The following is a 22,566-nucleotide window of genomic DNA, read 5'->3' as shown; positions in this document are numbered from 1 at the left end:
CTGACCTTCACCTCTCTGCCCTCTCACTCCCTCTAACACTAACCTGACCTTCACCTCTCTGCCCTCTGCCCTCTCACTCTCTCTAACACTAACCTGGCCTTCACCTCTCTGCCCTCTCACTCCCTCTAACACTAACCTGACCTTCACCTCTCTGCCCTCTGCCCTCTCACTCTCTCTAACACTAACCTGGCCTTCACCTCTCTGCCCTCTCACCCCCTCTAACACTAACCTGACATTCACCTCTCTGCCCTCTGCCCTCTCACTCTCTCTAACACTAACCTGGCCTTCACCTCTCTGCCCTCTCACCCCCTCTAACACTAACCTGCCATTCACCTCTCTGCCCTCTCACTCTCTCTAACACTAACCTGGCCTTCACCTCTCTGCCCTCTCACCCCCTCTAACACTAACCTGACATTCACCTCTCTGCCCTCTGCCCTCTCACTCTCTCTAACACTAACCTGGCCTTCACCTCTCTGCCCTCTCACTCCCTCTAACACTAACCTGACATTCACCTCTCTGCCCTCTCACCCCCTCTAACACTAACCTGACATTCACCTCTCTCTGCCCTCTCACTCCCTCTAACACTAACTTGACCTTCACCTCTCTGCCCTCTCACTCTCACTCCCTCTAACACTAACCTGACCTTCACCTCTCTGCCCTCTCACTCTCTCTAACACTAACCTGACATTCACCTCTCTGCCCTCTCGACTCCCTCTAACACTAACCTGACATTCACCTCCCTGCCCTCTCACCTCTCTCTCTCTCTCTAACACTAACCTGACCTTCACCTCTCTGCCCTCTCACTCCCTCTAACACTAACCTGCCATTCACCTCTCTTCCCTCTCACTCCCTCTAACACTAACCTGACCTTCACCTCTCTTCCCTCTCACTCTCTCTAACACTAACCTGACCTTCACCTCTCTGCCCTCTCACTCCCTCTAACACTAACCTGACATTCACCTCTCTGCCCTCTCACTCCCCCTAACACTAACCTGACCTTCATCTCTCTCTGCCCTCTCACTCCCTCTAACACTAACCTGACCTTCACCTCTCTGCCCTCTCACTCCCTCTAACACTAACCTGACATTCACCTCTCTGCCCTCTCACTCCCTCTAACACTAACCTGACATTCACCTCTCTGCCCTCTCACTCCCTCTAACACTAACCTGACATTCACCTCTCTGCCCTCTCACTCCCTCTAACACTAACCTGACCTTCACCTCTCTGCCCTCTCACTCTCTCTAACACTAACCTGACCTTCACCTCTCTGCCAAAAAGCTAAGACCTTCACCTCTCTGCCCTCTCACCCCCTCTAACACTAACCTGACCTTCACCTCTCTGCCCTCTCACTCTCTCTAACACTAACCTGACATTCACCTGACCTTCACCTCTCTGCCGTCTCACTCTCTCTAACACTAACCTGACCTTCACCTCTCTGCCCTCTCACTCCCTCTAACACTAACCTGACCTTCACCTCTCTGCCCTCTCAGGAGGCTGAAGAAATTCTCCCTCTAACACTATCCTGACATTCACCTCTCTGCCCTCTCACTCCCTCTAACACTAACCTGACATTCACCTCTCTGCCCTCTCACTCCCTCTAACACTAACCTGACATTCACCTCTCTGCCCTCTCACTCCCTCTAACACTAACCTGACATTCACCTGACATTCACCTCTCTGCCGTCTCACTGTATCTCTCTAACACTAACCTGACCTTCACCTCTCTGCCCTCTCACTCCCTCTAACACTAACCTGACCTTCACCTCTCTGCCCTCTCACTCCCTCTAACACTATCCTGACATTCACCTCTCTGCCCTCTCACTCCCTCTAACACTAACCTGACATTCACCTCTCTGCCCTCTCACTCTCACTCTCTCTAACACTAACCTGACATTCACCTCTCTGCCCTCTCACTCCCTCTAACACTAACCTGACATTCACCTCTCTGCCCTCTCACTCCCTCTAACACTAACCTGACATTCACCTGACATTCACCTCTCTCTGCCCTCTCTCTGCCCTCGCTCTGCCCTCTTTCTCTCTTCAGATAGAGAATCTTTTGGAGCAGTTAAAGGACAAGGACAAGCAGCTGACGGGTCTGAGAGACAGAGTCAAGGGTCTCCAGACTGACTCCAGCAACACAGACACAGCACTGACCACGCTGGAGGAGGCCCTGTCTGAAAAGGTATGCTAGGCCGGGAGGACGGCAGAAGGAAAGAGAGAGACGGATAGGGAGACAACGGTATTGAGAGAACGACAGAGTAGGAAAAAGAGGAGGGAGTCTCCAGCATCATAGACTGGACAGCGAGTATGAGTAGGAGAAAGACTAGTGTGAAGTGACAGAATTCCTTCCAGATAGAAAGGGATATAGATAGATTGTCTGTAGATGAAGGACAGGACCCATGCTGAGTGTAAAGGATGTTTACTCATTCTCTCTACAGTTAGTGTGATGTCATAGACAGGTTTTAACTGGCCCTGCTCACACAGTCAGACCACCTCACTGTTGCTGACCACATAAACATCAACTCAGACTGATAGATATACAATGGAACAGATGCAGGGAAACCCCAGAGCCTCGGTATCTCCACGACGACTATAGAGATTGAGGATGAGGATACGAGTGGTTATGATTGGAGATAGATGATCAACTCATATGTTATTTGTCACTTGCGCTGAAAACAACAACCTTACAGTGAAATGCTTACTTACAAGCCCTTAACCAACAATGCAGTTTAATTAAGATTTAAAAACATATATATTTAACAAATAATTAAGGCGCAACAATAAAATAACAGTATTGCGGCTATATACAGAGAATTCCAGTACAGATTCAATGTGCGGGGGCACCAGTTATTTGAGGTAATTTGATCATGTAGGTAGAGGTAAAGGGACTATGCATGAGTAATAAACAGAATAGCTTCAGCATAAAAATGGGGGGTAGGGACAATGCAAATATTCCGGGTAGCCATTAAATTAACTGTTCCAGAGTTATGGCATGGTGGTAGAAGCTGTTAAGAAGCCTTTTTGTCCTAGACTTGGCGCTCCGGTACCGCTTGCCGTGCGGTAGTAGAGAGAACAGTCTATGACTAGGGTGGCTGGAGTCCTTGGCAATTTTTTGGGCCTTCCTCTGACACCGCCTGGTATAGAGGTCCTGGATGGTAGGACCGTACTGGGCCGTATGCACTACCCTCTGTAGTGCCTTGTGGTAGGAGGCCGAGCAGTTACCATACCAGGCGGTGATGCAACCATTCAGGATACTCTCTAATTTTTGAGGATCTGCGGGCCCATGGTGTTGAATGCTAAGCTGTAGTCAATGAATAGCATTCTCACAGGTGTTCATTTTGTCCAAGTGGGAAAGGGCAGTGTGGAGTGCAATAGAGATTGCATCATCTGTGGATCTGTTGGGGCGGTATGCAAATTGGAGTGTGTCTAGGTTTCCTGGGATAATGCTGTTGATGTGAGCCATGACCAGCCTTTCAATGCACTTCATGGCTACAGACGTGAATGCTACAGGTCGGTAGTCATTTAGGCAGGTTACCTTAGTGTTCTCGGACACCGAGATGGTGGTCTGCTTGAAACATGGGTTATTTCAGACTCGGTCAGGGACAGGTTGAAAATGTCAGTGAAGACATTTGCAGGCTGGTCAGTGCATGCTCTGAGTACACGTCCTGGTAATTCGTCTGGCACTGCGGCCTTGTGAGTGTGCTGACCTGATCACATAGTCGTCCGGATCAGCTGATGCTCTCATGCATGACTCAGTGTTGCTTGCCTCGAAGCGAGCATAGAAGTTATTTAGCTCGTCTGGTAGGCTTGTGTCGCAGGGCAGCTTGTGGCTGTGCTTCCCTTTGTAGTCCGTACTAGTTTGCAAGCTCTGCCACATCCGACGAGCGTCTGAGCCGGTGTAGTAGGATTCAATCTCAGTCCTGTATTGACGCTTTGCCTGTTTGATGGTTCGTCAGGAGGATATAGCAGGATTTCTTCTAAGGGTCCAGGTTAGAGTCTCCCTCCTTGAAAGTGGCAGCTCTACCCTTTAGCTCAGTGCGGATGTTACTTGTAATCCATGGCTTCTGGTTGGGGTATGTACGTACGGTCACTGTGGGGACAACGTCATCAGTTATGATGTGGTGTACTCCTCAATGCCATCGGAAGAATCCCGGAACATATTCCAGTCTGTGCTATCCGGGTTAGACTGTGTAGAGCAAAACAGTCTTGTAGCTTAGCATTTGCGTCCTCTGACCACTTCCTTATTGAGCGAGTCACTGGTACTTCCTGCTTTAGTTTTTGCTTTATAAGCAGGAATCAGGAGGATAGAGTTATGGTCAGATTTGCCAAATGATGGGCGAGTTACAAACAACGCGAAAAAATGAACAAAATAGCACAGTTGGTTAGGAGCACATAAAACGGCAGCCATCCCCTCCGGTGCCATTCTTTGGCTATGGAGGGGATGATGACGATGATGAAGACTCCATCACATTAGGTTAGATTCCTGACTTAAATTTTTATCAAGGGAAACCAATACACTTTTGAGACAGTTCCATCACTTACAAAGTCACCATCTCGACCTAACCGATGGCTTTGTAGAGTTGTATAGGGCAAGGTAGAGCTGTGTAGAGCAATGTAGAGCTGTGTAGAGCTATGTAGGGCTGGGAAGGGCCGGGTAGACTGTGTAGAGCTATGTAGGGCCGGGTAGACTGTGTAGGGCTCTGTAGGGCTGGGAAGGGCCGGGTAGACTGTGTAGAGCTATGTAGGGCCAGGTATAGCTGTGTAGAGCAATGTAGGGCTGGGAAGGGCTGGGTAGACTGTGTAGAGCTATGTAGGGCTGGGAAGGGCCGGGTAGACTGTGTAGAGCTATGTAGGGCCGGGTAGACTGTGTAGAGCTATGTAGGGCCGGGTAGACTGTGTAGAGCTATGTAGGGCCGGGTAGACTGTGTAGAGCTATGTAGGGCCGGGTAGACTGTGTAGAGCTATGTAGGGCCGGGTAGACTGTGTAGAGCTCTGTAGGGCCGGGTAGGCTGTGTAGAGCTATGTAGGGCTGGGTAGGGCCAGGTAGGCTGTGTAGGGCTATGTAGGGCTGGGAAGGGCCGGGTAGACTGTGTAGGGCAGTGTAGGGTTGAGAAGGCTATCTACGGCTCTGTAGGCTTGAGAATGACTCCATTGATCCCTCCATTGAGTTACAGTGCATCTGTGTGTGTTGGTCTGGCTAAGTGGATGAGATGGATGCTAATTGTTGGTTCTAAACAGACTGAGTTTGTTTTCTCTGGGTTGGTTGGTGAGAGAACAGCTGTTGTTCATAAGACCTCACCTCAGCGTTAGTCAGTTAGCCCTCCCCACAGCCGTCGCTATGCTAGCGCCACACATGAATCACCTTTCAGGTCAACACAGGCTTTGATTTTAGCTAATTGTTTTCGCTAAAGGTTGCCGTGTGGGATACGTATCCAATAAAAAGGCTTAATTTTCCAGAATTCAGGTTGAACAAGTCACTTTCCGGTAACTTGGGAAGTCTTACTCAACCAGGACAAAATTCCGATGTGTATTTTTTTTGTTTTCTCCTTTGAAAATCGGCGTGTTTTTCCTTCTATACACAAACACTGAGCGATATGTTTATGTATTTACAACGACAGCTAAGGACTTCTCATGATTTCTAAACATCATCTGTTGATGTTACAAGGGCATTGCTCAACTGACAGTGGTCATTCCTAACGTCGTCATCGCCACCCTCATCATCATCATCGTGGTCATGGTTTTCAGTGTAGATGAGGGTGTGTTGTGGAGGACTGGTGTGGACCACTAAAGATAACTGTGAAGGGCAGTATGGAGTGATGGGACCATGCTCACCTTTGTTCCACATGTTTAACAGGGGTTAACAGGGCTGCCAGGGGTTAGTGCTGCGTGGTGTGTGTGTGTGTTTGTATATGAGTGTGTGTGTGTGTTTGATGGAGGTTGAGTGTGATTGGCTGGGCTGAGGTGTATCCTGGTCTGCCAAGTGTAAACTCATGTCAGGAACTGACGGAAGAGAGGCAATGCAAACAACCTTAGTGGAACCGGACAAGACAGGCAGTGGTGTTCTGCATTTGGTTCTGTTTTATGAGATGATGCAGTAGGCTTTGTCCAGTCACCCCATATCCATAGTATGGATATAGTTAGTATGGATTATAGTATGGATATAGTTAGTATGGATATAGTTAGTATGGATATAGTTAGTATGGATATAGTTAGTATGGATATAGTTAGTATGGATATAGTTAGTATGGATATAGTTAGTATGGATATAGTTAGTATGGATATGGATATAGTTAGTATGGATATAGTTAGTATGGATATAGTTAGTATGGATATGGATATAGTTAGTATGGATATAGTTAGTATGGATATAGTTAGTATGGATATGGATATAGTTAGTATGGATATAGTTAGTATGGATATAGTTAGTATGGATATAGTTAGTATGGATATAGTTAGTATGGATATAGTTAGTATGCCAAAAGTTCCTGGATGTCGCACTACATTCGCCAAAATACGAAGTATACAATAAGTATACAAGCAGTGCACACTATTTCAGTGCTTTTAACCCCATAATGCAATTCTTCTGAAAATGGGCATGGCTTCAAAATTGGCTGACAATTTGTTAGCTACGCTACCCTTTACGAACCGCATAGCATATCATTACAGCACTATGTATGTTTGCTAGCTACCTAACCTTAGTTGGCTGCTAATACATCGAACTTGCCAGTATATTAACGATATGCTATCTAACTAACTAACCAACGTTTATTTAATTGATTATTCACGTCATTCTTAGCTTAGCTACGTGGTATAGTCGTTGTGCGTTCTCAATGGACATTGTTAATGCGGGTCGTAAATTCACTCTGGCTATCTACTCTGATTTCAGAGCACTCTCATCTGAATGTGCCAGAGCACAGAATAACTGATATGACCGGTGTCAGTAAATGTCAACAAAAAAAAAGCAATTAAATTGTTGCTAGCGTCACAGTCACCAACGCTCTGGGTAACATGAAAACAGTCTAACCAGCTCTGCTCAGAGTGAGCTGTTGTCTCATTTGTGCCTAGAAGTAGCTACTGTAGCAAGTTAGCCAGTTAGTTTGGGTGCTTGACCGCCGTTTTGAGGTGAACCCGACTCCTCGGCCAGAGCTTCTCGTGTGCGCTCTGAACGCTCCTGAGTTTACAAACACACTGAATTTACCAATGCCCAGAGTGCACTCTGGCACTCCAGATAGAATTTACCAATGCAAGGAGTGCACTCTGGCACTCCAGATAGAATTTACCAATGCCCAGAGTGCACTCTGGCACTCCAGATAGAATTTACCAATGCCCAGAGTGCACTCTGGCACTCCAGATAGAATTTACCAATGCCCAGAGTGCACTCTGGCACTCCAGATTGAATTTACCAATGCCCAGAGTGCACTCTGGCACTCCAGATTGAATTTACCAATGCCCAGAGTGCACTCTGGCACTCCAGATTGAATTTACCAACACCCAAAGTCATAAGATGTCTAGCTAGTAATTTGTTATGCTAACAAGCTAGCAAGAGGTTGCATAGCAACCACATCAACTTCCGGTAGACAAGTGTAGCGCTAGTCAGCTCAACTGAAAGGATATCGTTAGTTTACAGTATACAAAAAATAACTAATAGTATACAGTATGTAGTATATACCCATTAAGTATGTAGCATACAGTATGTTGGTATGGGTATTCAAACAGAGCTTTAGTCTACCCATAGCCCAGCCTGATAAAGAGAGTCTTGGCTAGCATTGGACTGTTGCAGTCTGTATAGGGTGTTCATAATGAGTTTACAGGAGTGACAGTGTGTGTGATGGAGGGTGTGTGTGTACCCCTAATCTCTCAGGCTTGTTACAAACCTGCAAATGCAGCCAGTCACTACCCACAATGCCCTGGTTCTAATTAGCTAACTGGGGCAGAGTGCCTATACCAAGCGATCCTCCCTGACTGTGTGTGTGTCTGGCATGTCAAGGAGACATATTTCACTATCAGGTCCTTGTTTTCAACCTCTAAACCCAGACAACTCTGAGATATTGTTGAGTAGATGAGAAACACACAGGACTAATTAGCTGTGTATTTCCTCTCTTCCCCTCCCTCTCTGACACCTCTCTTCCTCTCCCTCTCTTCCCCTCCCTATCTGACACCTCTCTTCCCCTCCCTCTCTTCCCCTCCCTCTCTTCCCCTCCCTCCCTGACACCTCTCTTCCCCTCCCTCTCTTCCCCTCCCTCCCTGACACCTCTCTTCCCCTCCCTCTCTTCCCCTCCCTCTCTTCCCCTCCCTCCCTGACACCTCTCTTCCCCTCCCTCTCTTCCCTCCCTCTCTGACACCTCTCTTCCCCTCCCTCCCTGACACCTCTCTTCCCCTCCCTCTCTGACACCTCTCTTCCCCTCCCTCTCTTCCCCTCCCTCTCTGACACCTCTCTTCCCCTCCCTCTCTGACACCTCTCTTCCCCTCCCTCCCTGACACCTCTCTTCCCCTCCCTCTCTGACACCTCTCTTCCCCTCCCTCTCTTCCCCTCCCTCTCTGACACCTCTCTTCCCCTCCCTCTCTGACACCTCCTCCCCTCCCTCTCTTCCCCTCCCTCTCTTCCCCTCCCTCCCTGACACCTCTCTTCCCCTCCCTCTCTGACACCTCTCTTCCCCTCCCTCTCTTCCCCTCCCTCCTGACACCTCTCTTCCCCTCCCTCTCTTCCCCTCCCTCCCTGACAACTCTCTTCCCCTCCCTCTCTGACACCTCTCTTCCCCTCCCTCTCTTCCCCTCCCTCCCTGACACCTCTCGTCCCCTCCCTCCCTGACACCTCTCTTCCCCCCTCTCTGACACATCTCTTCCCCTCCCTCTCTTCCCCTCCCTCTCTGACACCTCTCTTCCCCTCCCTCCCTGACACCTCTCTTCCCCCTCTCTGACACATCTCTTCCCCTCCCTCTCTTCCCCTCCCTCTCTGACACCTCTCTTCCCCTCCCTCTCTGACACCTCTCATTAAGGTTAGGCCTGTGCTGTTTTTCATCTCTTTGATGGTTAAAGCTACCAATTATTGTAAACCCTTCCTCTGCATTTAACATGTAAAACAAACACCTGAACACACCTCTCTCTCTCTCTCCTCCTCCTCTCTCTCTCTCTCTCTGTCTCTCTCTCTCTCTCTCTCTCTCTCTCTCTCTCTCTCTCTCTCTCTCTCTCTCTCTCTCTCTCTCTCTCTCTCTCTCTCTCTCTCTCTGTCTCTGTCTCTGTCTCTCTCTCTCTCTCTCTCTCTCTCTCTCTCTCTCTCTCTCTCTCTCTCTCTCTCTCTCTCTCTCTCTCTCTCTCTCTCTCGCTCTCTCTCTCTCTCTCTCTCTCTGTCTCTCTCTCTCTCCTCTCTCTCTCTCTCTCTCTCTCTCTCTCTGTCTGTCTGTCTGTCTGTCTGTCTGTCTGTCTGTCTGTCTGTCTGTCTGTCTCTGTCTGTCTGTCTGTCTGTCTGTCTGTCTGTCTGTCTCTCTCTCTCTCTCTCTCTGTCTCTCCCTGTCTCTCTCTCTCTCTCTCTAAATTTCAATTCAATATAAGGAGCTTTACTGGCATGGGAAACATGTTAACATTGCCAAAGCAAGTGAAATAGATAATAAACACGAGTGAAATAAACAAAAAAAAATGAACAGTAAACATTACACTCACAGAAGTTCCAAAAGAATAAAGACATTACAAATGTCATATTATGTGCAAATAGTTAATGTACAAAAAGGAAAATAAACATAAATATGGGTTGTATTTACAATGCTCACTGTTTGTTCTTCACTGGTTGACCTTTTCTTGTGGCAACAGGTCACACATCTTGCTGCTGTGATGGCACACTGTGGTATTTCACCCAGTAGATATGGGAGTTTATCAAAATTGGGTTTGTTTACGAATTCTTTGTGGGTCTGTGTAATCTGAGGGAAATATGTCTCTCTAATATGGTCATACATTGGGCAGGAGGTTGGGAAGTGCAGCTCAGTTTCCACCTCATTTTGTGGGCAGTGAGCACATAGCCTGTTTTCTCTTGAGAGCCATGTCTGCCTACGGTGGCCTTTTGCAATAGCAAGGCTATGCTCACTGAGTCTGTACATAGTCAAAGGTCAGGTGTTCTGCCACTGTGTACCCTCTGTTTAGGGCCAAATAGCATTCTAGTTTGCTCTGTTTGTTTTGTAAATTCTTTCCAATGTGTCAAGTAATTATCTTTTTGTTTTCTCATGATTTGGGTTGGGTCTAATTGTGTTGCTGTCCTGGGGCTCTGTGGGGTGTGTTTGTGTTTGTGAACAGAGCCCCAGGACCAGTTTGCTTAGGGGACTCTTCTCCAGGTTCATCTCTCTGTAGGTGATGGCTTTGTTATGTAAGGTTTGGGAATCGCTTCCTTTTAGGTGGTTGTAGAATTTAACTCCTCTTTCTGGATTTTGATAATGAGCGGGTATCGGCCTAATTCTGCTCTGCATGCATTATTTGGTGTTCTACGTTGTACACAGAGGATATTTTTGCAGAATTCTGCAAGCAGAGTCTCAATTTGGTGTTTGTCCCATTTTGTGAGTTCTTGGTTGGTGAGCGGACCCCAGACCTCACAACCATAAAGGGCAATGGGTTCTATAACTGATTCAAGTATTTTTAGCCAGATCCTAATTGGGATGTCAAATTGTATCTTCCTTTTGATGGCATAGAAGGCCCTTCTTGCCTCGTCTCTCAGATCGTTCACAGCTTTATGGAAGTTACCTGTGGCGCTGATGTTTAGGCCAAGGTATGTATCGTTTTTTGGCAACGGTGTCTAGATGGAAGTTGTATTTGTGGTACTGGCGACTGGACCTTTTTTTGCAACACCATTATTTTGGTCTTACTGAAATTTACTGTCAGGGTTCAGGTCTGACAGAATCTGTGCAGAAGATCTAGGTGTTGCTGTAGGTCCTTCTTGGTTGGGGACAGAAGCACCAGATCACCAGCTAACAGTAGACATTTGACTTCAGATTCTAGTAGGGGGAGGCCGGGTGCTGCAGACTATTTTACTGCCTTTGCCAATTCGTTGATATATATGTTGAAGACGGTTGGGCTTAAGCTGCATCCCTGTCTCTCTCTCTCTCTCTCTCTCTCTCTCTCTCTCTCTCTCTCTCTCTCTCTCAATTCAGTTCAATTCAAGGTTTTTTTTGCTTGGGAAACATATGATTACATTACCAAGGCAAGTGAAGTAGAAACAAAAGTCAAATAAACAATTAAAAATTAACTCTCTCTGGCGCTCTGTCTCTGGCTCTCTGGCTCTGGCTCTCTGTCTCTGGCTCTCTAGCTCTCTGTCTCTGGCTCTCTGTCTCTGGCTCTCTAGCTATCTGGCTCTGGCTCTCTGTCTCTGGCTCTGGCTCTCTCTCTCTCTGGCTCTTTCTGGCTCTCTGTCTCTGGCTCTCTGGCTCTCTGTCTCTGGCTCTCTGTCTCTGGCTCTGTCTCTGGCTCTCTAGCTCTCTGGCTCTGGCTCTCTGTCTCTGGCTCTCTGTCTCTGTCTCTGTCTCTAGCTCTCTGTCTCTGGCTCTCTGTCTCTGTCTCTGGCTCTCTGGCTCTCTGTCTCTGGCTCTCTGGCTCTGCTCTGTCTCTGGCTCTCTGCTCTCTGTCTCTGGCGCTCTGTCTCTGGCGCTCTCTCTCTGGCTCTTTCTGGCTCTCTGTCTCTGGCTCTCTGCTCTCTGTCTCTGGCTCTCTGCTCTCTGCTCTGGCTCTGTCTCTGGCTCTCTCTGCTCTCTGTCTCTGGCTCTCTGTCTCTGGCTCTCTCTGCTCTGTCTCTGTCTCTGCGCTCTCTCTCTGGCTCTTTCTGGCTCTCTGTCTCTGGCTCTCTGTCTCTGGCTCTCTGTCTCTGGCTCTCTGGCACTCTGTCTCTGGCTCTCTGGCTCTCTGGTGCTCTCTCTCTGGCTCTCTGTCTCTGTCTCTCTGTCTCTCTGTCTCTCTGTCTCTGTCTCTCTAGCTCTCTGTCTCTGGCTCTCTCTTTCTGTCTCTCTGTCTCTCTGTCTCTGGCTCTCTGTCTCTGGCTCTCTAGCTCTGGCTCTGGCTCTCTGTCTCTGGCGCTCTCTCTCTGGCTCTCTAGCTCTCTGTCTCTGGCTCTCTGTCTCTGGCTCTCTAGCTATCTGGCTCTGGCTCTCTGTCTCTGTCTCTCTGTCTCTGGCTCTCTAGCTCTCTGTCTCTGGCTCTCTGTCTCTGTCTCTCTGGCGCTCTGTCTCTGGCTCTCTGGCTCTCTGTCTCTGGCTCTCTGGCTCTCTGTCTCTGGCTCTCTGTCTCTCTCTCTCTGGCTGCTCTGTCTCTGGCTCTCTGTCTCTGGCTCTCTGTCTCTGGCTCTCTAGCTCTCTGTCTCTGGCGCTCTGTCTCTGGCGCTCTCTCTCTGGCTCTTTCTGGCTCTCTGTCTCTGGCTCTCTGTCTCTGACTCTCTGTCTCTGGCTCTCTGTCTCTGTCTCTCTAGCTCTCTGTCTCTGTCTCTCTGTCTCTGTCTCTCTGGCGCTCTGTCTCTGGCTCTCTGGCTCTCTGGCGCTCTCTCTCTGGCTCTCTGTCTCTGTCTCTGTCTCTCTGTCTCTCTGTCTCTGTCTCTCTAGCTCTCTGTCTCTGGCTCTCTCTTTCTGTCTCTCTGTCTCTCTGTCTCTGGCTCTCTGTCTCTGGCGCTCTCTCTCTGGCTCTTTCTGGCGCTCTGTCTCTGTCTCTCTAGCTCTCTGTCTCTGGCTCTCTGTCTATCTCTCTAGCTCTCTCGCTGGCTCTCTCTCTGGCTCTCTCTGTCTCTCTCTCTAGCTCTCTCTCTAGCTCTCTCTCTGTCTCTCTGTCTCTGTCTCTCTGTCTATCTCTCTAGCTCTCTCGCTGGCTCTCTCTCTGGCTCTCTCTCTGTCTCTCTGTCTCTCTCTCTGTGGCTCTCTCTCTCTGGCTCTCTTGCTCTCTCTCTAGCTCTCTCTCTCTGGCTCTGTGTCTATGGCTCTCTAGCTCTCTGTCTCTGTCTCTGTCTCTCTCTCTCTCTCTATCTGTCTCTCTCTCTACACTGTTATTTATGATGGTCTTTTATGAGCGTCTCTCCTGCTTCGCACTTCTAACAGCTCCAGACTAGTGGAGAGACACCTGGCTACACTGTTGGCGAGGCTTTTCACCTGGGCTGTATCATTACTGTAGCATTTCAGCTAAATGATGCAGAAGCATCAGTACTCAGTGGAGGGGTGTCATTGACTTGTCTTTCCACTAGTGTATCTACTCTGTGTAATGACGACACGACAGTGTCAGAGGACAACTGTTGCTGACCCTGTTGGCGAGGCTTTTCTATCTCTGTCTGTTCTGTCTTTTTCCTATCTCCCTCTCTCTCTGGCTCTCTGTCTCTCTCTCCCCCTCTCTCTCTCTGGCTCTCTGTCTCTCTCTCCCCCTCTCTCTCTGGCTCTCTGTCTCTCTCTCCCCCTCTCTCTCTGGCTCTCTGTCTCTCTGTCTCTCTGTCTCTCTCTCCCCCTCTCTCTCTGGCTCTCTGTCTCTCTGTTAGGAGCGAGTGATTGAGCGTTTGCGTGAGCAGAAGGAGCGGGAGGACAGGGCACGGCTGGAGGAGGTGGAAAGGATGAGGAAGGAGAACCAGGACCTGAAGGATAGACTCTCCATCCTGACAACACACACACCTGGGGTAAGGAAGGCCAGAGTGTGTGTGTGTGTGTGTGTGTGTGTGTGTGTGTGTGTCCATCCATACTTCAAGTGCATTAATGCATATGTGTGTTTGCATTGATACTTAGTCTCTGTCAAACCATAAATATCTGACGCACACAGTGAACCTGTTGTTCTGAGACACCAAAGCTAGTTCACACAGGCTATAAACAAATAACAAAACATTTTCACAATCCTTTTACTGCCGAATACCTCCAACCGACATTATCACACTTTGTAATTATTGTTTTATTATACAAAAAGAATTAGAAGAATTGACTATTAAAATCCTTCTGCTGCAGTTGTAATAGGCTACCTGCAGCCTATATTTACAGTGTTAACATCCACAGTAAAAGTAATGCCGTTCTTCTGGCTCCTTATACATCCCTGGAAGCCCTGCTTTGATGAATTAAACAAGTGTGATTTATAGATTGATCCCTCCGTCCCTGTCCAGGTGCCAAGACAGTTCTCACTCAGCTCCAGTCTACAAGCCAGAGCAGACTCTCACACACTTTACGAGAATGTTTTCTTTCATACTCATAAAGGCGTACACATATCATTCCTGTGAAATGATATCTTGTTGAATGTTGACGCGGGGTAACATGAAAGATGTACCTCCTGTAAAACCTCCTGAATGGGTCTTTGTAGAGAACACATACACATTCTGATAGAAGTATAGACATGATTGGATGATTATGTGCAGAATGTGGCTTTCAGACATGTTATGTAAACATATACAAATTATAAATATGTGTGTGTGTGTGTGTGTGTGTGTGTGTGTGTGTGTGTGTGTGTGTGTGTGTGTGTGTGTGTGTGTGTGTGTGTGTGTGTGTGTGTGTGTGTGTGTGTGTGAGTGAGTGAGTGAGTGAGTGAGTGTGTGTGTGTGTGTGTGTGTGTGTGTGTGTGTGTGTGTGTGTGTGTGTGTGTGTGGTGGGGGTTCAATGGAGTGTGAGAGATTCAGAGTGTTGTTGAAGTAGTACTGCAGTGGGTCAGAGGTCACTTGACACACTGTGGTGGATTACAGACAGATTACAGACCCTTATGGTAATAGATTAGAAACAGATTACAGACAGATTACAGACCCTTATGGTGATAGATTAGAAACAGATTACAGACAGATTACAGACCCTTATGGTGATAGATTAGAAACAGATTACAGACAGATTACAGACCCTTATGGTGAAAGATTAGAAACAGATTACAGACAGATTACAGACCCTTATGGTGAAAGATTAGAAACAGATTACAGACCCTTATGGTGATAGATTACAGACAGATTACAGACCCTTATGGTGAAAGATTAGAAACAGATTACAGACAGATTACAGACCCTTATGGTGATAGATTACAGACAGATTACAGACCCTATGGTCATTGATTAGGAACAGATTTACAAACAGATTACAGACCTTTATGGTGAAAGATTAGAAACAGATTACAGACAGATTACAGACCCTTATGGTGATAGATTAGAAACAGATTACAGACAGATTACAGACCCTTATGGTGATAGATTAGAAACAGATTACAGACAGATTACAGACCCTTGTGGTGAAAGATTAGAAACAGATTACAGACAGATTACAGACCCTTATGGTGATAGATTACAGACAGATTACAGACCCTTATGGTGATAGATTAGAACAGATTACAGACAGATTACAGACCCTTATGGTGATAGATTAGAAACAGATTACAGACAGATTACAGACCCTTATGGTGATAGATTAGAAACAGATTACAGACCCTTATGGTGATAGATTAGAAACAGATTACAGACAGATTACAGACCCTTATGGTGAAAGATTAGAAACAGATTACAGACAGATTACAGACCCTTATGGTGATAGATTACAGACAGATTACAGACAGATTACAGACCCTTATGGTGATAGATTACAGACAGATTACAGACCCTTATGGTCATTGATTAGGAACAGATTTACAAACAGATTACAGACAGATTACAGACCCTTATGGTGAAAGATTAGAAACAGATTACAGACAGATTACAGACCCTTAATGGTGATAGATTAGAAACAGATGGTTTGTCAATACCAAACATACCAGTACAGATGTAGGATCTTCATTTGATCAATGTTTTGTAGCTGAGAATTTTGCTGCGCCACAGGAAATACAGATGAGCTTTGTGATTCACATGAATTCACTGAAACCCCCACTAACACACGGTTCTATTATCGGTATTGCACTATTCATGTAGTCTACTTTTTCTCAGCTAACAGCCTAACCACTGATCAAGCAACATTATCGACTAAATGTTCAAATCCTGTTGCTGCATGAATATTAAGATGCGACAATACAGGTCAAATTAAGTACCTACCATTCACTAGGCAAAAAACAAGACGCACACACACACACGCCGCACACACGCTCTCAGAGAGGTTGTTGATGTCCAGGTTCCCAACACTCCAGAGGTTTACTGGTCCTCCTTGACTTCCTCTAGGGAAAGGCCTCTCGGATGTGTGTCATCACAGAGGGCTAGTTTGGATGCATGGTAAAATAACCTGATAGAATCCCGTGACCTTTCACACCACATGTTTGTTTTAATGATGCAACAGGTTGGGCTGATGGAGGTCCTCTCTCTCTCTGTCTCTCTCCCCCTCTCTCTCTCTCTGTCTCTCCCCCCTCTCTCTCTCTCTGTCTCTCTCTCCCCCTATCTCTCTCTCTCTCTCTCTCTCTGTCTCTCCCACCCCCTCTCTCTCTCTCTCTCTCTCTGTCTCTCTCCCCCCTCTCTCTCTCTCTCTCTGTCTCTCTCCCCCTCTCTCTCTCCTCTGTCTCTCCCCCCTCTCTCTCTCTCTGTCTCTCTCCCCCTCTCTCTCCCTCTCTCTCTCTCTGTCTCTCCCCCCTCTCTCTCTCTCTCTCTCTCTGTCTCTCTCCCCCCCCTCTCTCATTCTCTCTCTCTGTCTCTCTCTATGGAGGTTTCTACCCTTCATTTAACTTGGTTCGACCTTGGTGGTCCACTCCAGACCATACATTTTAGTCTCTCCCTCTCCCTCTCCCTCTCTCTCTCTCCCTCTCCCTCTCCCTCTCCCTCTCCCTCTCCCTCTCCCTCTCCCTCTCCCTCTCCCTCTCCCTCTCCCTCCCTCTCTCTCTCTCTCTCTCTCTCTCCCTCTCTCCTCTCCCTCTCTCTCTCTCCCTCTCTGTCTCTCCCTCTCTCTCTCCCTCTCCCTCTAACCTCTCCCTCTCCCTCTCCCTCTCTCTCAATTCAATTAAATTCAAGGGGTCTCTCTCTCTCGCTCTCTCTCTCTCCCCTCTATCTCTCGTTACCTCTCATTCCTTCAACACTTCATTCCAGCCAGTCCTCTTGCTGACATTAATGACATAGTAGTCTCTGAGGAAATGAGGATAAGAGAAAGATAAGCCTCAATCTATCACTGATTATTACAGCAGACATGATGGACTGCAGAGAGCCAAAACGGGTCTTTCAGTGCTGTATGTAAATTGTTTACTGTGAGTTTCTGCATTCCAACAACTAACTCTGTCTCTCTCTCTATGTCTCTCCCTCTGTGTCTCTCTCTCTCTCTCTGTCTTTCTTTCTTGCTCTCTCTCGCTCTCTCTCTCTCTCTGTCTGTCTCTGTCTATCTGTCTGTTTGTCTGTCTCTCTTTCTCTGTCTCTCCCTCTCTCTGTCTCTGTCTCTCTCTCTCTCTGTCTCTCTCTCTCTCTGTCTCTCTCTCTGTCTCTCTCTCTGTCTCTCTCTCTCTGTCTCTCTCTCTCTCTCTGTCTCTCTCTCTGTCTCTCTCTCTCTGTCTCTCTCTCTGTCTCTCTCTCTCTCTGTCTCTCTCTCTGTCTCTCTCTCTCTGTCTCTCTCTCTGTCTCTCTCTCTCTCTGTGTCCCTTTCTCCAACCCCTACATGACTTTCTATACTGTGAGCTCTTAACGATGTAGTTCAGACAGCCGATCGGCATCAGCCTTACTGTATAGTCGCCAGGTGATTGGATAACCTAAAGCGGGGCCTAGTGGCCACACATATTTTAGTCATTTGTGATATTTACAATTCATATCATTTTCCAGGAATGATAATAGTAATTTCTATGACCATATAAGTAACAGTATCTTTACAAGCCTTCGCCCCACTGTCATAATATCCCAGAATCCTTATGGACCCGCTGCATTCACAGCCAATACTCTGGATCTGTCACTGTTTTCCATTTAAACACCATAACAATGTCCACTTCACTTAACGTTAATGTCTTTTGTGTTGGCTGACATTTGGGATGATGTGTGTGTGTGTGTGTGTGTGTTGGGAACTATCTGAGGAGGTAATGGGACTTCAGTGACGGTATGACCAGGGGTAAACATGTTCTCCACTTGCCGCTGGCATTACCCAAAGGGTTTCACTCTCAGGAGTTCAAATGTTTAGCTGTATCTGCATCTGTAAATGTATGTATTAGGAGGGTAGAGTTAACACAGTACACCAATGTATGTATTAGGAGGGTAGAGTTAACACAGTACACCAATGTATGTATTAGGAGGGTAGAGTTAACACAGTACACCAATGTATGTATTAGGAGGGTAGAGTTAACACAGTACACCAATGTATGTATTAGGAGGGTAGAGTTAACACAGTACACCAATGTATGTATTAGGAGGGTAGGGGTTACACAGTACACCAATGTATGTATTAGGAGGGTAGGGGTTACACAGTACACATCAGCTTTTCCTGTCCCTCTTTCATAAAGTGCCTCTACTTGTGCATTTTGTTTATGTTATGAGATGTTTTTCTAGTAAATGATACTTTGTTAGGTTTATGATCTATGCGTTTCAGAGTGGTTGACAGTAATAGTTAACAGCCGTCTGAAGTGTCTTTGGGGTTTTTTCTAATAACAGAGACAGAGCTACATGTAGGGTAACAGCTCATAGCGTTATCTAGGATTGGCTCCCTGCCTATACCAGTGTGTGTATGTATGTATGTGTGTGTGCGTGCTTGTATGTGTGTGATTGTATAGAGAGAGAGTTGATGATGTTTAAACGAGCGGCCTCAGCTGTCTCAACAAGCTAAACTATCCTCTGAAACACACAGACCTCTGAGAGGCAGACACAAACACAGGGAGGTAATTCTAGGTTACAGCCATCCTCTGGCAGATTTTTCTCTTCAAAAAAAAAGAATCAATCACTGCAGCTCTGTCAGTTTTTACAGTGTTTGACTCGAGATGTTTGGTGGTCTTATAAAATCACTGGTAACCAGAGAGGTATGAAGGGTAATTTCATTATGAATTAGAAGAAAATACTAAACTCCAGGATAGAGGGATGTTTCAGAGAGCAGGCTGAGTGGAGGCCACAGGAAAGAAGGGAGGAGAGAAGAGAAGGGAGGAGAGAAGAGAAGGGGGAGAGAAGAGAAGGGAGGAGAGAAGAGAAGGGAGGAGAGAAGAGAATGGGGGAGAGAAGAGAAGGGGGGAGAGAAGAGAAGGGAGGAGAGAAGAGAAGGAGGAGAGAAGGGGGAGAGAAGAGAAGGGAGGAGAGAAGAGAAGGGAGGAGAGAAGAGAAGGGAGGAGAGAAGAGAAGGGGGAACTAAGAAGGAAGGAATGAAAGGGCCGGGTTGAATGAGATAGAGGGCAGATTCCGCTGAAGGTTTACAGGTTCCTAGTGGTTAAGAGTATTGGGCCAGTAACTGAAAGGTCATTGGTTCGAATCCCCTTGCCGGCAAGGTGGAAAAATCTGCCGTTCTGCTCTTGAGCAAGGCAGTTAACCCCCAACATCAACTGTTCCCCGGGTGCCAATGACATCGATTAAGGCAGATTTTGATTCAGAGGAGTTGGGTTTAAATGCAGAAGAAACTGTATTTCGGTTGAATGATTCAATTGTGTAACTGACTAGGTATCCCCTTTCACTTCCGCCCCCCTATCCTTTACCATAAAGGGGTGAACAAATATCTGACCCTGTATCAGTGTTTTGGGGCAGCATCTTCCTGGTTCTGGCTCCAGAAAGGAGTATGAGTTCTATGAGATGAGGATGATATAACGAATGTCTCTCCATTCATAGTACTGTTTGTGACTGTCACTGTTTGTGACTGTCTTCCTCTCTTCTTTATTCCCTTGGCCCTCCTCTCTCTTCTTCTTTATTTCCTTGGTCCTCTACAGTCCCAGAATACGGAAGAGTCAACCAGGAAGTTGTTAGAGGTCAGCGACAGGATCAAGCTGCTGGAGGAGGAAGTGACGCGCTACCGAGAAGAGTCTGGGAAGTCCCAAGCTGAGGTGGAGAGGCTCATGGGTATCCTGAGAGAGCAAGAGACGGAAAGAACCAACAAGGAGAAGAAGATCACTGAGCTGGAGAGGTGAGAGGTCACCACCCTACCACTGGAGTTTCTACCCTTTCTTTTTACCTAACCTTTATCCTATCCCTAACCCTTCTCCTATCCCTAAAACCTTCTCCTATCCCTAACCCTTATCCTATCCCTAACCCTTCTCCCATCCCTAACCATTCTCCTAACTCTAACCCCTACCCTTCTCCTAACTCTAATCCCTACCCTTCTCCTAACCCAAACCCCTAACCCTTACCCTTCTCCTAATCCCTAACCTTCTCCTAACCCCTACCCTTCTCCTAACTCTAACCCCTAAACCCAAACCCCTAAACCCTACCCTTCTCCTAATCCCTAACCTTCTCCTAACCCCTACCCTTCTCCTAACCCTAAACCCTACCCTTCTCCTAACCCGAACCCTTACCCTTCTCCTAACCCCTACCCTTCTCCTAACCCTAACCCCTACCCTTCTCCTGGTTCTTCTCAACACTGGGAGGGGTAAGGGCTAGAGGAACTAACTAAGCCATGTTTTCAGACCTATCTCTGCTAACACTGCATCTTCAGATATATACATGCGCATGAGACGTTCATGACTAGCTCTATATTCTACATCTGATTCATTCTAGAGGAGGCTACTTTAGATAAACTGTCTGGAGTTTCGTACTCTTGAGAACACTTACGTCATGGGTCTAATTTCCTAACTGTGGGAAGAATCCATTTGAGTGTGTCCCATTTGACTTGAATGTTTTGGTTTTACTCCAGTCTATGCTATTGGTTGCATACACAGACCCTGAATACAGCCATGAGACTTCCCATTGGAGCTTTGTTGCAGCTGGGTTAATGGGTTGTGTCATATGTTTTTATGTCAATGTCTGCAGATCTGGGTGAGTATCACTAGTGTTTTGTTGTGGCACCGATACCTCCAGAGATCCCATTCTCTGCACCTACCGTCTCTGTTCCTCTTCTTCTGTCTTCTCCATCCATCAGCATCATCATTAACACAACATTGGTTTCATATACAGTACCAGTCAAAAGTATGGACACACCTACTCATTCCAGCATTTTTCTTTATTTTTTACTATTTTCTACATTGTAGAGTAATAGTGGAGACATCAAAACTATGAAATAACACATATGGAATCATGTAGTTAACAACAAAGTCTTAAAAAATGTAAAAAATATTTTAGATTCTTCAAAGTAGTCACTGTTTGCCTTGATGACAGCTTTGCACACTCTTGGCATTCTCTCAACCAGCTTCATGAGGTAGTCACCTGGAATAAAGGACACCAATATAATATATTTTGATCTGTTTAACACTTTTTTGGTTACTACATGATTCCAATGTGTTATTTCATAGTTTTGATGTCTTCAGTATTATTCTACAATGTAGAAAATAGTAAAAAATAAAGAAAAATGCTGGAATGGGTAGGTGTGTCCAAACTTGTATTTCCTATATTAAAGTTTGAAACTGTGGGACATTTAGTCTAAAATCGACCACTCAGGAACCTTCGATTTGATTGCACTCCAGTGGCAGTTACAGTAGAAACCAAATAAATATAAACTCATTCACACAAAAGACCCCTGCTTGCAAATGTCCTGAGTGCTGTTACTAATCCAGCAGGGGAAACATAATGAAGGAACATTTACTTCTCTGGACATTGTGTGTTCTGTGTGTTGTTAAGTTCTCCATGGCCATATCATTTCCCAGCTCCTCAATATGTCTGCCTTATGTTGTCATCTATCTTTGTGGTGTTTCTCTTTGTGATCTCTGTTTTCTGTTTCTATGGTTCCTATGGGTGTGCGATATAGCAGGGTTCCTCCGTTGGGTTTTTTACCCTAGTACTACACAGCTGATTGAAATAATCAAAGCTTGATGATGGGTTGATTATTTGAATCAGCTGTATAGTACAGGGGGGGGGGCGACTCTGGGGAACCCTGCTGTATAGTACGGGGGGAGGACTTTGGGGAACCCTGCTGTATAGTACGGGAGGGGGCGACTTTGGGGAACCCTGCTGTATAGTACGGGGGGGGGCGACTTTGGGGAACCCTGCTGTATAGACTTTATAGAATTTGACAGAGTGCCAGTGGGAGGTATACAGCGCAGCCTAACCTTCCACCACACACCCCCATACCAGAACACCGCCCATACCAGAACACCCCCATACCAGAACACCCCCATACCAGAACACCGCCCATACCAGAACACCCCCATACCAGAACACCCCCATACCAGAACACCACCCAGACAGAACACCACCCAGACACCCAGATACCAGAACACCCCCAGACAGAACACCCCCAGACAGAACACCCCATACCAGAACACCCCCATACCAGAACACCCCCATACCAGAACACCCCCATACCAGAACACCACCCAGACAGAACACCCCCATACCAGAACACCCCCATACCAGAACACCACCCAGACAGAACACCCCCATACCAGAACACCCCCATACCAGAACACCCCCAGACAGAACACCCCCAGACAGATCACCCCCAGACAGATCGCCCCCAGACAAAGCACCACCCAGACAGAACACCCCCAGACAGATCATCCCCAGACAGATCACCCCCAGTCAGAACACCCTCAGACAGAACACCCCCAGTCAGAACACCCTCAGACAGAACACCCCCAGACAGATCATCCCCCAGACAGAACACCCCCAGACAGAAC

General features: G+C 46.9%; 1 protein-coding gene across 4 annotated transcripts in view; it reads left to right on the top strand.

Annotated features, from left to right (window-relative positions):
- The window catches only part of LOC112240515 (ERC protein 2), a 422,535-nt gene that overhangs the window by 147,258 nt on the left and 252,711 nt on the right, over window positions 1-22,566 (top strand). For all 4 annotated transcript variants that reach the window (XM_042304111.1, XM_042304109.1, XM_042304108.1 and 1 more), the window contains 3 exons: window positions 2,045-2,182; window positions 13,478-13,612; window positions 19,729-19,922. In XM_042304111.1, coding sequence (XP_042160045.1) covers window positions 2,045-2,182; window positions 13,478-13,612; window positions 19,729-19,922 — 467 coding nt within the window. The remainder of the gene's footprint in view (window positions 1-2,044; window positions 2,183-13,477; window positions 13,613-19,728; window positions 19,923-22,566) is intronic.

The sequence above is a fragment of the Oncorhynchus tshawytscha genome, linkage group LG22 (assembly GCF_018296145.1).
Source record: "Oncorhynchus tshawytscha isolate Ot180627B linkage group LG22, Otsh_v2.0, whole genome shotgun sequence".
Lineage (NCBI taxonomy): Eukaryota > Metazoa > Chordata > Actinopteri > Salmoniformes > Salmonidae > Oncorhynchus > Oncorhynchus tshawytscha.
The sequence above is the reverse complement of the archived record's forward strand: the minus strand, read 5'-3'. Positions and strand labels throughout refer to the sequence as shown.